We start from the raw sequence: 18,834 nt of genomic DNA on the forward strand, positions 1-18,834 counted from the left end.
AGAGTTGACGGCCGTGGAGAGTTGACGGCCGTGGAGAGTTGACGGTCGTGGAGAGTTGACCGATGCGCAGCAGCCGCTGGAGCTCAGAAAGAGCGAACGACTGCTCGCCCACAGCTTAAATGAGTTACGCTAATCAAGGGAATGAGCTGCACCTGTAATAGGTGAGCAGCGGGAACGCAATCTTCTACTCACTCTGGTGCTGCGTTCGAGGACCCTCGGAACTCTGCATTCCCGGTTCATACGAAGCCCAAGACATGACATGGTAAATAAAAAAATATTTTTGGCCACAGATTACTTTTTTTTTTCTTAGCCCCGACTTCAAAATGTTTCAGACGCAGCACATCCAAATATCTCTCAAATATGGCTGACAGGAATAATAATTACAGCCTAGGTTCCCAAAGTGGGGTACGGGTACCCCCAGGGGTACGTGAAATGTCATAGGGGGTACGTGAATGAAAATAAAAAATATTGGAAACTAGAATATAAATAGAGCAGTTAATGCTAATGCCAGGTTAATGATATTGCTAGGCAAAAGCTAGGTGAATGTTAATGCTAAGCTAATGCTAGGTTATTGTTATTGCTAGGCTAATGCTAGATTAAAGCTAATGCTAGATCAATGTTAATTCTAGGCTAATGCTAGGCTAATTCTGTCGCTATTTTATTGTTAGATTATTGTTATTGTTAGGTTATTGGTATTGCTAGGTTAATGCTCTGCTAATGCTATTGCTAGGCTAATGATAATGCTATTGCTAGGCTAATGATAATGCTATGATAAAGCTAATGCTAGGTCAATATTAATGCTAGGCTATTGCAATTGCTGTGCTAATGTTAATGTTGATGCTAGATAATGCTAACGCCAATGATAAGCTAATGCAGTGCGAGGTGGGCCAGCACCTCCATCCTCACTTGCATTTTCTTCAGGAAATGCAGATATTCTAGATTCTGATTATATATTATTCTTTAAGAGGATATGTAAAATTCACTGTAGGGCTACATTGTATATTACATTACATTATGTTTTTTATGTGTGCAAGAGTAGGGGGTACATGGCTTCAGGTTACATGACTGTGAAAAGTTTGGGAACCACTGATTTACAATCAAGGCTGTGTTATGTGTTTAAAACTTTGATTAATCAGAAAATCCTTTTTGTGTAAGTTTGCCAAACAAAGCAAGCCAACAATATAGCACATTTATGAGTGATTCAGGTAAGGCATTCAAATGTGAAACAGGACACAAAATCAATTAATGGAAAAATATAATTAAAATAAACAGCTTTACAAATTGAAACTGACAAACAAATTCTCTAAGAAGTCGGGTTTTTTTTTACTGACTTTACCAAGTGAGAGCTCCAAGAAACATCAAGTAGGTTGGAAAAATCTGAGTTCCGAGTTGTTTGGAACGCAGCATAAACAGTTAGATCACCATTTGAGTTGATACACCAACCTGCACTAAACAGCACAAATAGGCAGAATGACAGAAACATTTGTAAAAGGAAAACAAAAATACACAAAATGAGAGAAAAATAGACTCAATGGCAACAGAAATATCTTAAAGAACTTTGAATTATATGTATATATAAGTCTGATTGTTATTATGTTGCTCCCAATGTCTGAGCTTAAGCAACTTTAAAACAATTAAATGTAATAAAATAATGTATTTTGGAATTTTCACTGTTCAGCATTTCAACTGAAAATTTCAGTTATGGTCAAAGAAAAATGCTGATAACATAATGAGGGAATTTCACCCAATATAAGGAAAGAAATGCCTTAAAATGTTAAAAAGTTTGAATAAAGGCTGTCAGTGGCACGAAGTGCAATACTTTGATTCACCTGCAGATGCCGCTTCAGGCTTATTTTTGCATTGTTGGTCGTCATTGCTCACAGCTTCATATTGTCTCTCCTTCATTTATATTAACTAACATATAAATACTTTTTTGATGTAGTTTTATTTATTCATCTTTACATTTGGAAGGTTTGGTCCTTCATAGTTAATTAATACAAGCAGTTGCAGCACATATTTCCATTATTATTTAGATGAGACAGTTATCATATACCTGTATGTCTCAGTGGTAAATGATTAGGTTTTGTTAAGGAGTGGATGTAACTAACTCATCACTACTGCCTTTCATTTATTGATTTATTTAAGATATGTCTGTGTCAGATCAAACCCAAAAATATATTTCTATCACTATTCTTATTAGTTATTGTGGGGAAAATCTGGCAGTATTTGTTACACACATCTTACTTGTCATATCATTATAATTTAAAGCTTTTGCTCAAAACTCTGCTTTATACAACCAGGGAGAAAAGTGTGACATCTTACAGTTCAAGAATATGTCAAATAAAACAAATATCATGTTTATGATAATGCATTTTTCTTTAAATAAAATTTCAATGTGTTAGTGGTTACAAATAAAAAAATGAAGTTTTGTTGAAAAGGAAAGTTTAGCCTGTTAAACATAAGCAGTTATTTTTATAAGAGCAGCTGTTCTCGTCTCGAAATGCAAACATGAAAAAAAAAATTAAAACAACTTTTTTTTTAAAGTGATACGAGAGTTATAAATGTGAGTTTGAGGTTTGGTGTGGAGAAAAATATTGGATCAGAAGTGTGAGAATAATGACTTAATCAAGTCAGTTTCATACAGTGAGCAATCTTTGAATAAAAATTAAAATTACCTGTGAATTTTAAAGTGTAAATGATTTCATGAATTTAAAAATATGTATTGAAGTTTAATAAAAAAAAATGTAATATGATTTAGATTTTTTTTTTTTAATTCAACTTTCACAAAGCACCAACAGTACTGATCACAAAATCTAAATAAACAGATTTGAAGAAAATAAACAAAATGTTCTAATATTTTTGAAAAGACTTAAATCAACCTTTCAAAGTTTTTCAAACAAAATAGCATTTGTGTAAACAATGTTTCAATCTCCATCCGGCTCTATCGGGTAATAGTTTCTGACGTAAACAGGATATGACGTAAAACCAGTGCGACGCTGGCGCCCTAAGTAAAAACGGACAAAAAAAATGAAAAAGCTACCACGGCGGGGACGATCTTGGGATTTAGGAAAGGAGCTTAACTTTATCGGGCTCTGGCAGCAACATCCGTCTTTGTTTAACGTGTCGTCAGGATCCTATCATGACCGCAAGAGAAGGGACGCAGCGTGGAAGAACATAGCAGCATGCTTACGATTACCAGGTTAGCATGCTAGCTAGTAGCACGCAGAACACGCTCACACTAACCCAGTTGTTCCCAAACAGGGGTACGAGAGCACATTGCAGTGGGTACTCGAAAACATTTAAAAATAATTGGGAAATGTTCCTAGTTCCTTTCTATGCTATTTTTTTTATAACGAATTTACTACACACGAACAGTACTATTGGCCACTAAAATACTTTATTTTCTTGTAATTTATTGAAACAGGATTGTTTTATGCTGTAGAGGCCATTTATTTATCACACTGCTGTCAATAGTGGGTTTTCACGGGGCGTTATCAAACCGGAAGTCGCCATATTGGAGGTACTCAGCAGATCCCGAACGTCGAACGGAAAAAAATGGTGAATTATCGCAGTGTTTTTGGCTGTACCAATGGGTCAGACCGTGAAAAACATTTGAATTTTTATAGCCTGCCAAAAGTTAGAGAAAGTGTGTATTGATACAGAAACGTAGCAATCATAAATATATACCTGTAATGTGCCTGTGTTTTCACTGCCTCAGGAATTCTTCCTTTCGCTGCCGTAGGTTCGAATCCCACTTTTGTCATATATATTTTTTCATTTTAACATATTTAAAATTGCAAATTCAACCTTTAAAATTACATATCCAAAAAAAAAACATTTTAGGGTATTTCCTGGGTTAGGGCTAAAATAAAAGGGTTAGCGGGGTAGTTTAAAAATGAATCACCTAAACTGGCCAACGAGGGGAGCTCCATATGAATAGACTGGCAATCTATTGATACGTTTCCGGATCGATTGTTGATAGCAGCGGCTCTTAACTAATTTTGTAGTGTGATGATAATAATTTAATTCATATCAAGCTACTGCATGTGGCATTATTGACTTAAGGGGGTACACGGGACAAAAAGATTGGGAACCACTGCACTAACTGAACGCTTTTTAAAACCTAACTCTATCTTTCACAGTTGAACAAGTAACAACCCGGGCTGCTTCTCTGCGCACTCAGTACGGGAAACTACTGCGTGTTCAAGAGGACGAAGGAGGCTCACACCTGCTGACTCAGAGACAGATATGGATCCTGAAGCACCTCAACTTTCTGAGACCTCACCTCAAAAGGATGCATAACTCCCAACAGGTACAGGAATGCATGTTATATTTAATCGCGTAGAACTCACTCAGGTGTAAAAAATGGCTGAAATCAAGGGACCACACTTTTGCCTCCTGTTGGGTTAAAAACACGATAAATACGATTTACCTTTGAATGGCGCGACATCGATTGTTGTGGGCTTAATTCTTAACATAAGCATTATTATTTTTAATAATTACCAAGTTCGACTTGGTTTCTACTATTTACAGAATTAGTTCTCTTAGAATCTCGACCATAATCAAGTAAAATTAGCACTGTGAATGAAACCACCTCCATATAGACAATATTACCTGCAGCACTTGTATTTATATATGTTTATCCTTTATATTTATATTTATTATTATTATTTATTTTTTTGTTCTTTGCACCACCCACCAAGTTAAATTCCTTGTACTATTTTTAAACTTTACTTGGCGAATATCCTTAACCAAATTGAAAATATAATTCAATTGATTTGAATCTCCAATCAAATCGGGCCCTTGTGAATCAAAAAGAACTGATTTGGAAAATCTGATTTGATACCCAGCGTTAATTTGGTCTTAATTGTAAGTACTATTGTTAAATCTGATGTTAGAAGTATTTTATTCGTCCAGCAACCAAATTAATTAATTAAATCTGAGACTTAGAGTACAATTAAAGATGGTTCTTTTTTTGTCTTTGATTTTGTTTGGTTTGTTTAAACATAGCACATCTTTCTATTTTTCCTCTGGTAATAAAGTGGATTTGTTTTTTCATATGCTTCTAATGTCTAACAATAGTTTTTTTTTATACATTAAGGTTTTCAATGTAATTAAAGTTTTGAATACATCTTATTGTTTTGCTGTTCTGTCAAGATCTTTACATTTATCTTTAATATAAATTTAAGACTGTTGCAACTTTACCTCTGAGCTCTACATTTGGTTCTTTTTCTCAAATATATGAATGTTTACTAGTAACTAATATCCAATTATAATCACTTTAGATGTGCTATATTATTGCTACACATGTTTTTCTTGTATAATTTAGTGTCTGTGGTTATTCCTTCATCTAGGTTTCAGATCCTCCAATGATGGCCTTTGATTCTAGTGAAGACCCACAGAGTGTTAAAGCTGCCAGTTCTTCCTCAGCGTCTCCCATACATGAGCCTCAAAAACCACTTCCTCACACATCCTCTCATTCCCACAATACCCGACATAGCCAGTTAGCGAGCGCACCCAAGATGGCTAACACTCCGAGGGAGGAGGGGCTGGACTTCGAGCAGGAACAAATGAAGCTCTTCAAGCTCGTTACGTCTAATAATTCAAATGGCAAAACTGACGACGAGGATGATATCTTTGGTAAACAAGTGGCCAGTGAGATGCGTCTCATCAGAGATCCCATGGATAAATTACTTGCTCGACGAGCCATCACCAAGGTTTTGTACGACGCTCAAGACCGAAGCATGACTCAATCGGTGACCATCTCCCAGAGTGCATCACACCAGATGTACGACTTCCTAACGCTTAAGGATGAACATGGGGAAGTGAACATTTAAGTGTTTACCTTCTACGATCATCCAGCCAAACAGATTTCAGATGTGTTTTAAGACACACAAACTGTAATGATAAAGATGGTGCACACTCGGGCTGGGCGATATGGACCAAAATTCATATCTCTTTTGTTTTTTTCAAAATGGTGATATACGATAAAAAATTTAATCATTTTAACGCAATAAAGTCTTACCAGAAAGACAATTCTAGGTTAAATTTGCTGATACAAAATGCCACACAGGCACATTTATTTACAAACAGCTGCACAACATGTGTCACTTTTGGTTTTTCTTCTACAAGGGACAGCATGTGTGAGTGAGTTCAGTAGTGTGGTTTGTTAAGTGGTAGATCTGGGTTAGGACGCAATCAGCAATCCATCTAACTGTGCCTTTCATGTTCTGAGAAATAGAGAAACCAGCGAATCCTAAAAATAGTTTTTTAATACATAATAAACTATGAATATACTGTATACAGTATATTGATATAGGCGATGTTGTAATTTTCTATATCGAGAAAAAAGAAAAACGTGATATATTGCCCAGCCCTACTGCACAATGTTTAAACCAGTGGTTCTCAAACTTGTTTGGCTCAAGTACCCCCTTTCTCTTATTTCTGATTCCAAGTACCCCCTTTGTCTGGCTACAACATTTTGCTCAGAATACTCTGAAAAAACAACTATAAGACCACAATGATGGATTGAAGGAGGGTGAACACACATTTTAAATAATCTAACTTTGTAAATAAGTGGAAAGATACAGTATTTAGTGCCTTATGAGTAGATTTTGATCATGTCCTGTCATGTCCCACCTGGCGTGGGACCAAGACTGACCTTTGTATTTTCAGTTCATGTTCAAATAAAGATCATTTTAAAATCCCCATATTTTTCATGCTTTTGTTAATTTTCCACACTCTCTCTTAAGTACCCCCTGTAGTGCCATTCGCATACCCCAATTTGAGAAACACTGGTTTAAACTATATACAAATTGTCAGTAAAATATTGCATTTTGTGTATTGTGACTTTTTAAAATTAAATACAATTTGCACACTACATTTCTGCCAGGATATGATGAACTAGATTTGTGGTTAGTTTTGTTGTTGGCTGCTACTCCCTACAAAGTTGACAACAGGATGTTCCAACTGAAGAGGTTTTATTTTGTATTGTTAAAGATGTTTTACTTAATGTTTATGAGGCTCTCATGACACTGTGGCATGTAACAAGCTTTTAAATTCATTAAGTCTGCACGACGGAATGACAGGACACACAGGATACCACGGCACACCTTCAAGGACCCTATAGAGTCCATACCTCAGCTGTGCAGACTGGTTTTGGCAGTAGTAGGAAAAGGCAAAACTAGACATACCATAATGCTTTTTTTATTCTCTTTTTTTTTTGTGTGTGTTTTCAATTGATATTGACTGATGTACTGTTACAAATCCCTTGATGATGTTGGACCAGTGAGCTGCAAATCAATAGTTTTCTCAGGTTTTAAGAATATGATGCTTCTGTTGATAAAATGTATTTCTGAATGAGCCAAATAAAAAAGTCTCTTCTGACTGTTTCTTAATATGTCAAACCTTTTATCTTTTCTTAATTTGTTGAATGTCTTTTATACAGATTTATCTTTTGATGTCCATAAAGTTCAGTGGACCTTTCCGACATTTACATTGGGCGTCAACAACTCTGAGCCTTTGTTTTTAGCCCTTAAACCGCAGTAAACCATCATGCATTGTATCATTAGGACTGTACGTACAGTATTTATGCACTCTGGAAGAGCAAACAGGAGAAATGTGATGTACATGACTGTAATAACTGTACTTGGAAATGCATCTGTGCAATATTTCTTCAGCTGAGGTACTCTCCAGGCCTTTAAATCATCAATATTTCCAAGTTCTCTGGTCTCTGCCATTGTAACAAGTCATAGGAGGGTTGTTGTGCAGCACGCAGTGGAGAAGTCGGAAAGGTTCATTGCTATTGGACAGTACTGCTGTATTACTTTGTACATTTTCTAAAACCTGACTTTATTTCTTCAACTTTGTCATTGTAGAGATGTATGTTGTTTCTTTTAACTAGTAAACTTTTGAATATCTTTTTTTGCATCTTGAATTGTTTTGAAGTTCCTGAATAAAAATAAATATATCAACCTTACTGCCAAACTCAAAGTCAATGACTGATAACAGGGCTAACTGTTTTGAAATTAAACACAATAAATAGGAATATACTAAAATAGTAACACTGACAAAAGGAGTAAGTGGGTCAGAAAATAAATGGATGGAAATATTAACACAATTTTATAAAGACTTTTTCTTGCTGAATTCAGAATCAGAATTTATTTATTTATCCCAGGGGAAAATTTCTTACGTTACAGCCACTTAAGAAAAATCACAAATAAAAGAATAAAATGTTTAACAAAGACAAAAGAAAGAATAAACAATAAATAAGTGTATAATTAAGTAAAAGACTTACACACACAGTACCGTAGTAAAAAATAAAATAAGATTAATAATAATTATACAAATATAGATATTTACAAAAAATAATACAGATATTTACAACAATCAAGCTGTGAGGTTATAGTGATGAATTATACAGATTGACAGATATGTCAGACTAATGTAGTTGTCCATATTTTTTTCCCAAAACTAAATTTGGGTTAAAACAACCTGCTTTTCGTTTTTTTTCCTAGCTATTAAAACGTGTATTAGCTGGTTAGTGTGGCTGCAGACAGGGTTAGTTTACGGATAGTTTGAAGGAAATACAGCTTTTGCATTTGTGATTCCAGCTCTTCAAGCAGCAGTGAAAAGGAAGGCCGCAGACCATTTGGCAGTTTTTACAGTGGAGATTTTGGCAATTTCATCAGCGTTACAGTGTATAGAACAGGAGTCTGCAACCTTTAGTCTCAAAAGAGCCATTTTGCCTCATCTCACCTGGATTAAAGTCCTTCCGGAGCGGAAAAAAATACCTTTTTAATGAAGACAATATAGTGTATACAATTCTATACAGTTAAAACTATATTGGATAATGTTATGTAAAAAATATTTTTTTAGATAATGTATTTGAAGGGCTATAAAAAAAAAAAACTTGAATTTGATAACATAATGTCAGTCAACACATGCTAATTGCTAATTTCTTGCAAAATATCAAGCGTGCATATTTAGCCAGCATATTGGCAGTTAAATGGATCTGTCCCCACACACTTAGAATTCATATTTACTTCCAGATTTGTCTTTTAGTTGATTTAGTTTAGGGATTTAAAACTTAAGGTTAACCCTGCAGGTGCAGGGAAAGTTAATGGTCTGTAGATGTTTCAGGAGGTGAAGTAGGAAAGTGGCAGAGTCATTGCACAATGTGATTTATTTTTAGGTTGACAAATCGTTATGTCGTGATTTTTATCAGTTGTCAAAATCATGTAATCATTTAATTGCTAATTATTTATTTCAATATTTTTTAAAGCTATAGGGAGCCATTCCAAAAGACTCAAAGAGCCACATGAAGACCCAGAGCCGCAGGTTGCAGACCCCTGGGATAGAAGAATCACAAGTGAAAGAAATAATAATCTGTTCAGACTCCAGCTCTGTTCTAATGGCAATTTTAACAATTTAAGTCTTCTAGTCGACAGGATTTGGTGAATGATTTTTATGAAAACGTGTACAGACTTCATAGAAGAGGTTTCAAGATTTTGTTTTTATGGATTCCAGCACATGGAGGGATAAGTGGTAATAAAGCAGCTGATAACACCGTTAGGGGATGGAGAATAATGTGGGTAATGTCTTGAATACAGTTAAATTGAAAAGGCTACTCAAATTCCTTAGTGATTCAGAAGTTATGGGAAGAATATATATATATTTTAAAGATATTGTCATTAAGTGGTGAAGATGATAGTAATAATAAAATTATTATGACTTAAAAAAAGTATAAAGCTCTGGTTCATACTCCGATTCAGTAAGTGGCGGAAAATTATTAGTTGAGTGACACCCTCAGAAGTAGTGTGGCTGCAGTTCCTCTCCAGTCCACCAGGTGGAGGCAGCACTGAGACTCTTTACCTGTCACAGACAGCCTGTTAGGTTAGAGGAAGTGGGTCGACGGTGACACCAACGGTGCAGAAATAAGGTTATCATGACAGAGCTCAGTAGTAAACAATAACCCGTAGCAGAGAAAAAGCAAACACTTCCTCACATGCTGAACTGAGGCTTACATCAAGCAGCCATGAATAACTCTTTCGATCGAGCTCCCGGAGCGGGAAGGAACCGCGATATATACACAAATCCCGGGCTAATGGCCAGCGGAGGGGTCGCTGACTCCAACACTTCCCTTTTTCACCAAAGGGAGCCGTTGAGACAACCGCGGACAGTCCCACCTTACATGGACAGCAATGCAGCCTCGGACTATAGAGGTAGGCGGCACAGTCAACAACTAATCACACCTATTAACCCCAATAGCTACGTTTAGTTTTTAGTTTCTATGTTTCACTCACAAGTCTCCAAAGATTATACACTCAGCTTTTCTGCATTAAAAATCATTTAAAATGCTTATCTGTAAGCTTTTGTTTACTGCCTGCTAGTGGCGTAAAGGTCTGAGAGCTAAAATTAGCTTCCTGGTGTGACGCATCTACTCGCTACCTTGTTAAGTGGTGACTGAATCCCAACTATAGTAGCTGTTTCTGTGGGTTTCCACTGCCAGGTTAACGTTTCGTTTCCATCTGCTCCACATTAAAGGGAATCACAGAGTTCAGTTTGATGTTTTCAATTATTTCTAATCAACTAATTAGATTTAAGTTAGCATTGCGTAAATGTAAACAACAAACTGCATTTTAAACACATTTACAGGTTTAAAAACCATAGATCACATGCAAATGACGGTGTGATTGTTGCCCTCATACAAAAAACAATTAAATATACAAAAGAAGAAAAATGCACAAAATGTTAACAAAAATACAGAAAATGACATAACACACTAAACAACAGCACAAATACACAGAATATCTTAAAGACCAAAAAAATAATAGGAAATTATCCAAAATGACAACAGAAATATACAAATTGACACCAAAACCATTCAAAAGTACACAAAATGATTTATAACACACAAAACATGAGAAGAAATAAACAGATTATCTTTAAAAAACACAAAAATAATAGACATTTATACAAAATGACTCATAATGCATGAAAAAACACACGGAATGACTATAAAACAGCAGAAGTAATATATCTTTGCTCTATTGTGATTAAAAAACCCAAAATACTTATTTAGAGCTGCTGTTTCACATAGTTTAAATCACTTCGACCAAAGTATTTTGCCTTAAATTTTCTGCAATTGTAACGGTTTCACAGCTCAATCTTTGGCTAAACAAGTTTATTTCCTCACAGACGGAATTCAACCTCAACCAAGCGCCTCCGGAGTCAGCAACGATGTGGACTCGGTGCTCAGACCATTTCAGCTTTCAGCCACGGCTGCAGAGTTTGTCCCCTCAGGGTTTGTCCCCTCAGAATATGTCCCCTCAGAATTTTTCGAGGTAAAAAGGAGTAGTTTTTTCTTTTTTGGCTGAAACGCTGTCTGACATCTTTTTAAATGTGTTTATTCTTTTTGTGCAGGAGGAGCCTTATTATTACGAAAGTTATGATTATTACGAACCCACACTGGCGGAGATGATTACAGACTTTCTGAGTCATCTGAGCTCCTCACCAGGAACCTTTGACTCAGATGTTGAAGGAATGATGCATGTGCTCAATTCCTATGTTACAACCGAAGAGCTTCTCCATGAGTTGGTGGAACTGATCTACACGCAGGTCAGACAAAACTCCACTCTTTATAGAAATGTAGAGAATCTTTCATTTTAAACTCCTTTTTCTTCTTCTTTCTTTTGCAGTCCACCAACATTCCAAACTTCTCATACACTGGAGCCAGACTTTGTAACTACCTGTCCCAACACCTCGCTATCAGCCCATCCAACGGCAACTTTCGTCAGTTGCTCCTGCAAAGGTAATGGAGGAGCAGGTTTTTCTCATTTTGAAATTAATTTTAAATCCTGTTGCAGTCTCTACAGGAAGTTAAAGGAGGAATAAGATTATTAGAAATGTAATCAGTCCTAGCAGGCAATTTCATCTTTATACTGTAACTTTCTCACAACAGCTATGCGCGATAATAATAAGAATAACAAGAAGACATAGTCATCAACATCCCCCGCCAAAGAAAAAATGGAACGAGGGCAATTACTCTGGGAAAAATAATTGCCACACACCGAATTTGGTTATCCTATCTTAAACAGTTTCTAAGAAAAGCTGTCCCCTTTAACTTGGACGGATGCACGGAGCTCAAACCTATGTCCCCCTTCCACACTTTGTGGCGGGCGATAAAAAATACCACAAGTCCAACGATTTTGGAAAATAATCTAATTGCGATTTTTTTTTCCTCAATATTGTAATTGTGATTTAATATGCGATTATTTTTTCAAGGGCCTCTTGTCATGTATTTTTCAATGAACACAAACAATAAATCAATCTGTTTTAGGGATGTAACAATTAATCGTAAGGCAGTTAAAAATTGATTAATAGGTTTTTCTATTAGCTCTGTCTGCTAGCATAGTATCTCTTCTTCACTGCAAGAATATCTGCATGCCAACCGACCACTGGGTTACCAGCGCCCTCTGCTGGTCCAAACATATCTGACGTAAATACAGTCCAATTGCTAAGGCACAAAAAACATTTTTAGTTGCACGTTTAAAAAGAAAAATAACTATTATGCAGTTTTGCATTGTTTACTATAGAACCAGAATTTAAATTAATAGGCTTCTTCTTCATTTGTATTATTCCTTTATTTATTTCAGTTGCATGGTTTTGAATAGTTTATCAAGGAATCCTTTTGACAATGAAAAATAAAAGGAAAATAGTACAGTATTTTCCCGAAAAAAAAATAAAGGAATATTTTATATTAGATCATTTGTCTACAGTCCCATTAATCGTATCGTGAATCGAATCATATCGGGAGTTGAGTGAATAAACAAATTCAGATTTATTTAAACTTTAAATAAATGTAAAATATAAATTTTAAAGCACAGATTACAACAATAAAGCAGAGAAATCTGTGGCTTTACCTCTTCAACATAGCTAACTAACCACGTTTCATGAAACATGTAAACATGTGGACTGCACTTCTTAAAAACATTCTCTGAACTTAACAGGACAGGACAAGAAAGAAAGAAAAAATTGCAGCTTTTGTGATTAGAAAATCGCGTTTTATGATATTGTGATAATATCACAAATGCAATCATTCAGCTCTATTAAAAACCTTTATCTTGAAATATTAAAGCAGTAGAAACAGTTTCAAACACGCATGCGTAATCCCAACAGTGCAAATGTCAGGGTTAGGGTTCCAATGTTGATTTCTACTGCACACAAACGAGTGAAGGATGTTTTCCTTTGCAGGTGCAGAACAGAATATGAACAAAGAGATGAAGCAGTTCGAGGTGACGCAGAGACTCAGAAAAGATTCCACTCATTTGTGCTGTTTCTTGGGGAGCTCTACTTACATCTGGAGGTAAACCATTCTGATCATTTCTTACTACAAAACCACATTAAGATATATTTGTCTTTATAGTTTTAACATTAACAAAACAATGTTTTGCATATCAGACTAGAAGTGCATATATGATACCATAATGTATTTAGTTTTTCACGTTCTTTCCCCTTTCTTTTGCTCTTCTGTTAGATTAAAAGCTCAAAAGGAACAAGTCGAGCAAATATTCTTCTCTTGGGGCTCAGAGACCTTTTAAACAGTCTGCTGTCTACTACTGTAGATGCCAACCTCATATGTGCCATCAAACTGCTGAAGGTGTCTAATGTCCATCTAATCATTCACAAATATACTGACATTGTCTCGTCATAACTGTAATTTAATCTCCTTGATTTGCAGTTAACAGGGTCTGTCCTGGACGACGCGTGGAAAGAGAGCAACGAGCCGCACATGGACGATCTGGTGCAGAGAATAAAAAATGTTTTGTTGGATGCTGCGTGCAGCAGGTGAGTCGGACCATGGTGACGCCGATATCAAACGTCAGCATTGTAGATAAAGAAGAAAAAGTAGATTTCACAAAAAATAATGGCCCTCATTTATCAACCGTGTGTGAAAATGGGTGTAAATTTGAGTTAACATTTGGTCGTACGACCGTAAGAACGTGTGATTCCGGAAACATTCGTATGTGACCAATCCCAGCATACAAATGATCGGGTGTTAATAAATCCGTTCGTCATTAACTTGTTACGCCCTCCTGTTTTGGAGGCCCCGCCCACAGAGATCAAACAAGAATAGAAACTTTTCCAGGATGAAAATCTGCATCCTTGCATTTAAGGTGGAGCAAAACAAAGTTGTGTGAAAACTGGACTTAAAGGAGCTCATTTCAACGCTCTGTAGAAGAGGATCAGCTACTGAGCAGGTGACGTCTGCCCCCCTGTGTGCGCTGAAAACAACGACAACAGAGATACTGGAGACACAGAAAAATGACTAAATGTCGTCACCTATAAATTATCACATTACTGATTACTGCAGCACATTTATAAAAGTTTAAAGTACACTTTACATTTTAAAGTAAGAATTAAGTCCTATTTCCTCCATACAGCCCCTGTGCTGTATGGAGGAAATAGGACTTTATTCTCCAAGACAGAGCAAACCAAAAAAGTAGCATCAGTAACATGGGCTTCTTTGAAATTATTTTTAATTTGTTTAACTTGTTTTAATAATCCGTTTTAATCTGTTCAGATTGTGTATCGGCTTATGCTTCAATGGCAGCTAAGGCTTGTTTAAAAAATATTTTCAGTCTCAGTCAGATTTTGCTGCTGAAACATAAATCCACACGTTGTAGCGTACTCTCACGTCAAAATTGATAAATACGGAAGCTTGCGTGAATATGGTCGAATGCACGTCGTACGCTCAGATCTGAACATACGAACTGTTGATGAATGAGAGCCAATGTGCGCATGGTAGACATTGTCAAAGCTATAGCCTTGGTTTGTGGCTTTCCTCCACAGAGACGCGAGGCAGATGCTTCTAAAGCTGGTGGAGCTCAGATCCAGCGACTGGGGACGAGTGCGTTCCGCTGCAGCAGCCAGCAACGCCACACCTGACAACGATCCCAACTACTTTATGGTCTGCAGGAATTCTATCGTCCTTAAAGCTTGCGCCGCTCGTTCATTTCTTCTGATTTAGTCACGTTTCTTTTTATTTTCTTGCAGAATGAGCCGACGTTCTACACTGAAGATGGAACTCCTTTTACAGCAGCTGATCCAGGCATGTGTCGCAATTTATCTAAATCAGGGTGTCAACTCATTTTAGTTCAGGGGTCAAATACGGAGCGGTTTGATCTTAAGTGGGCTGCAGATTATAGGTGGAGAAAATGTGCAATTTCATCTTATTGTGCCTTAGTTTGTACTTCCATGTACAAATGATATGTAAATAATGAAAGGCATCGACAATATCTAAGCAATAAATAGTTTTGTATTTAATTTGGGGAAAGTTTGTGGAATAAATTGAGGAAAATTGCAGGATTTTGAATAGAAAAAAGAAAAATCAAGTTCTTTTTAGCAATTTGACTTTCATCATGTTATATGAGCACAGTGACAACTGTAAACTTTGCAAATAAGTTTCATTGAATTTGTATGTGAAGGGACTGAGATATCTATTCCTGACTTTAATCAGTCAAACTTTAATTTAATTGTAGATCAAAGTGCTTCACAGACATGTGACTGACAAAAGTTGAAAATGATAAAAAGGTTTAGAGACTGATGCATACAGAAGTAATGTAATAGAATTATTAAAAAGATGATAAAATAAGAAAGATAATAAGTTTGTAATTTACTCAGTGAGTCCCATTTTCTCAGTTATTTTAACTTACTTTAATGGGCCACATTGGATGCTCTCAAGGGATGGATTTGGCCCCAGGCCTCAAGTTTGCTACATGTGGTCTGAATAAGTTAAAAAACTATAGAACGTCAAATTCATCAACCATTTGTGTCCTAAAACATGGAACAAAATTCAAGGAGTCACATTTTTTTGTTGTCATTTTCCACATAAGAACATGGCCAGCAGCATACAATAAATGATAATTCATAAATGACTAATTAAAGGAAAAGTAGATACACATATACAAAATCAGGCAGAAGACACACACAGGAGGATAACTGCAGGTGTTACCATGGAAACAAAGCACTGACAATATCACAAAATTATTTGGATAGAGCATTCTTACAGTTAGTTTGACATTATTTATTCCCAGCTGAGTGCGTTATTTAAAAAAAAAAAAAAACAGTTCTTTCTTTGTGTAAAAATTATAAATTTCCCAAATTAGTAATGTGTTGTAAATCCGTGGAGAGTTCTCGTCGTTCCATGAGTAGAATATCTTAGTTTATGTTTGTTTAATGTGAGTCATCAGGGTTTCCCACAATTAGCCAAGGTTTGTACGTGACCCTTATACGACAGGCTGATGAAGTGACTAAACATTAATAAACTGATGAATGTTCACTGCCCTCCATTGCTGTAAATCACTAGTTTGCTCTATTGTTTTACAGATTATGCAGAGAAATACCAGGAGCTCATGGAGAAACAGGACTACTTCCATGAAGAAAATTATGAAAATGAGAATGAATTGTAAGTACACGAGACCAAGTGAGATACATTTAACACAGGCTGCTAATGCTAACATTGTGCTACTGAATTCACCAACCTCTTTATATCATTGAGTCCACATTAGGCCACACGTTATATGATAGAAAATTGCACGTAAAGGCGTGATATTTTAGGGTGAAGTCCATGTCATAAAACTATTTACATTTCAGAAGATGAAGTCATATCATAACACGTTAATATTTTAAGTGAGAATTGACATTTTCGTGTCTGACCATATGTTTACAGTGAATAAATGTGTGATATTGTTCCAAAACAAGCATATAAGAGTGTCGTGATTGCAATTTCCACTTGATTTTATTAAAAATAATAATTATTACAATTATGCAATTTTTAATTTCATATTTCTCTGCTGTAAATCATGTGAGATATGACATCTGTCCGTTTGCTAAAGATGCCAAACATTAGGCCACTGGTTATACAATGTAAAATTGCGTAAAGGTGTGATATTTTCCCACTATGTCGGTGACGATGAGGGTTTAGTAACTATTTATATTTCAGAAGATGAAGTTGTACCATTACAAATTGACATTTTCGTGTCTCTGACCATCTGTTTACAGTGAATAATTGTGTGTAAATGTGTGACATTGTTCCAAAACATGCATATATGGGTGTCATATTGCAATTTATGCTTGATTTTATTTAAAAATAATAATAGGGAGAATATTGCCATTTACATTCCAGGAAATTTGTTGTTTTTTTTTTAATCCGTTTTAAGCGTATCCATAAAATCGCGGCCTGTATTATTGGCAAACACGAAATTCTGCATTTATTTCATTTTCAAAGCACTGCTTGTGTGACCGTAGTGATGATGGCTTCACCTGACCATTCACAAAACCAGTCCATGCGCTGTGATCTATACATGACAATGTAACACTGGGCCTCAGAGTCACTTTAGTCAGCGCTTTAGTGTGAAAGAAGAGCTTAACCCTCCTGCCCTGTGTGAAAGATTTCTGCCCAATTCAACAAAATGTAATGGGAAAAAGCGTGAAACGTAAAGAAACACTAATTTTTGGCTTGTTTTTGTGTTGCGTTCTCAGGTCTGACTTAGAGGATGAGATGGAGCCTGAGATCGAGGAGGCGTACGAGAAATTCTGTTTAGAAACTGAGAAGAGACGACAGCAACAGCACCAGTGAAAGCCCGGAAGCTTCCACGGATTCAATCCCAAAGAAAAGCTGGGATTAAACTTCTAGTTTGCCACGCATGGCGTTTTAACCACGATGTCTTAGTTGCACTTTTCAAACTTGTTGAGTCACTGTTCATTAGCAATTGGAGACAATCAACAAAAAGTTGAAACTGTTCAGTTGTTTAAGATTTTTTTTTTCTTCCCAAAACAAAAAAGTCCCATTTCATATTTTTTCGTTTTTGTTTTGATGGGGTTTTTTATCTTGTGAGTGACTCGAGCAAAATGCCACGAGGGAACTAGTGAGCTGTGAATTTGTAGAGAAAATACTTTTATTTAACGTGTGAATAAAACATTACAAAAAAGGTACAGGTAAAAAAAACCACAGTCTCATTTATTGGTGAACGGCATTTGTAATGGGAAAACTATTAGCTTTTCTGCATACGTTCATAGAATACATATGAGGATGTGTATATATACTTTACGCACTATTCACCAACAGTTATTACTACATGCTTCAGCCCCAAACTGGAAAGTGTCTTTCTTCTTTTTATATTGTAGCTAAAGTAATTTAAAAAAAAAAAAAAAAAAAAAAAACATTTTTGGGTTTTAAAGAATCATCTCGTTTTGTCTTAGTATTCGAAATGTCAACAAGCTGAAAATAATCCAAGAAGCCCATCTATGAATGTTGTTTCATAGTCTGTAAATATAGTTTCATGTACCATTTGTCTGCAATAAATTCTTTCTAATGTAAAGTTTTATCACCTTGATCTGTTTTTAATGTATTCACAACACAGTGACATTTTGAGTCCTGTGTATTTTAATAAGTGACTAAATCAAAGATAGTTTTGATGCCGTTATCACACCAAATGTAAATGATTTATTTCAAGGTTTTAGGTCATTAAACATTTACAATGTGATGCATTTCACTTTATTTTGGTTGCTTGGTCTGTTTCCTGTAGACTGGGGTTAAGCAAATGGAAGCTCACTTGTAGATCCATCAAAAAGCTAAAGATAAAACCTCTTGGATTAAGATTATTATTCTCAAAGAAAATCAGACTATATGAATGCATCGTTCCAGGAGCAACTCTATGCAGCCTCTACAATGGTGAAACCTGTTTAGGATCCGTTATTTATAGGGGTGTCTTGATCCGATATTAGCCTGAAAACAAATATCTTTCCGGATTTCTTTTTTTCTTTTCTTTC

The 18,834-nt window shown here is 35.8% G+C and overlaps 2 protein-coding genes across 2 annotated transcripts; both read left to right on the forward strand.

Annotated features, from left to right (window-relative positions):
• The first annotated feature begins 3,002 nt into the window (after nucleotides 1–3,002).
• Nucleotides 3,003–6,383, forward strand: LOC114470425 (uncharacterized). The gene is made up of 3 exons (XM_028458632.1): nucleotides 3,003–3,199; nucleotides 4,143–4,312; nucleotides 5,355–6,383. The coding sequence occupies exons 1-3, from the start codon at nucleotides 3,028–3,030 to the stop codon at nucleotides 5,835–5,837; spliced, it is 825 nt and encodes a 274-aa protein (XP_028314433.1). The 5' UTR covers nucleotides 3,003–3,027; the 3' UTR covers nucleotides 5,838–6,383.
• A 3,488-nt stretch (nucleotides 6,384–9,871) lies between these two features.
• On the forward strand, nucleotides 9,872–18,786 carry paip1 (poly(A) binding protein interacting protein 1). The gene is made up of 11 exons (XM_028458628.1): nucleotides 9,872–10,223; nucleotides 11,200–11,345; nucleotides 11,425–11,619; nucleotides 11,700–11,812; nucleotides 13,255–13,366; nucleotides 13,538–13,660; nucleotides 13,742–13,848; nucleotides 14,854–14,971; nucleotides 15,058–15,112; nucleotides 16,390–16,468; nucleotides 17,545–18,786. The coding sequence occupies exons 1-11, from the start codon at nucleotides 10,037–10,039 to the stop codon at nucleotides 17,639–17,641; spliced, it is 1,332 nt and encodes a 443-aa protein (XP_028314429.1). The 5' UTR covers nucleotides 9,872–10,036; the 3' UTR covers nucleotides 17,642–18,786.
• The last annotated feature ends 48 nt before the right edge of the window (nucleotides 18,787–18,834 follow it).

Source organism: Gouania willdenowi, chromosome 9, assembly GCF_900634775.1.
Source record: "Gouania willdenowi chromosome 9, fGouWil2.1, whole genome shotgun sequence".
Lineage (NCBI taxonomy): Eukaryota > Metazoa > Chordata > Actinopteri > Blenniiformes > Gobiesocidae > Gouania > Gouania willdenowi.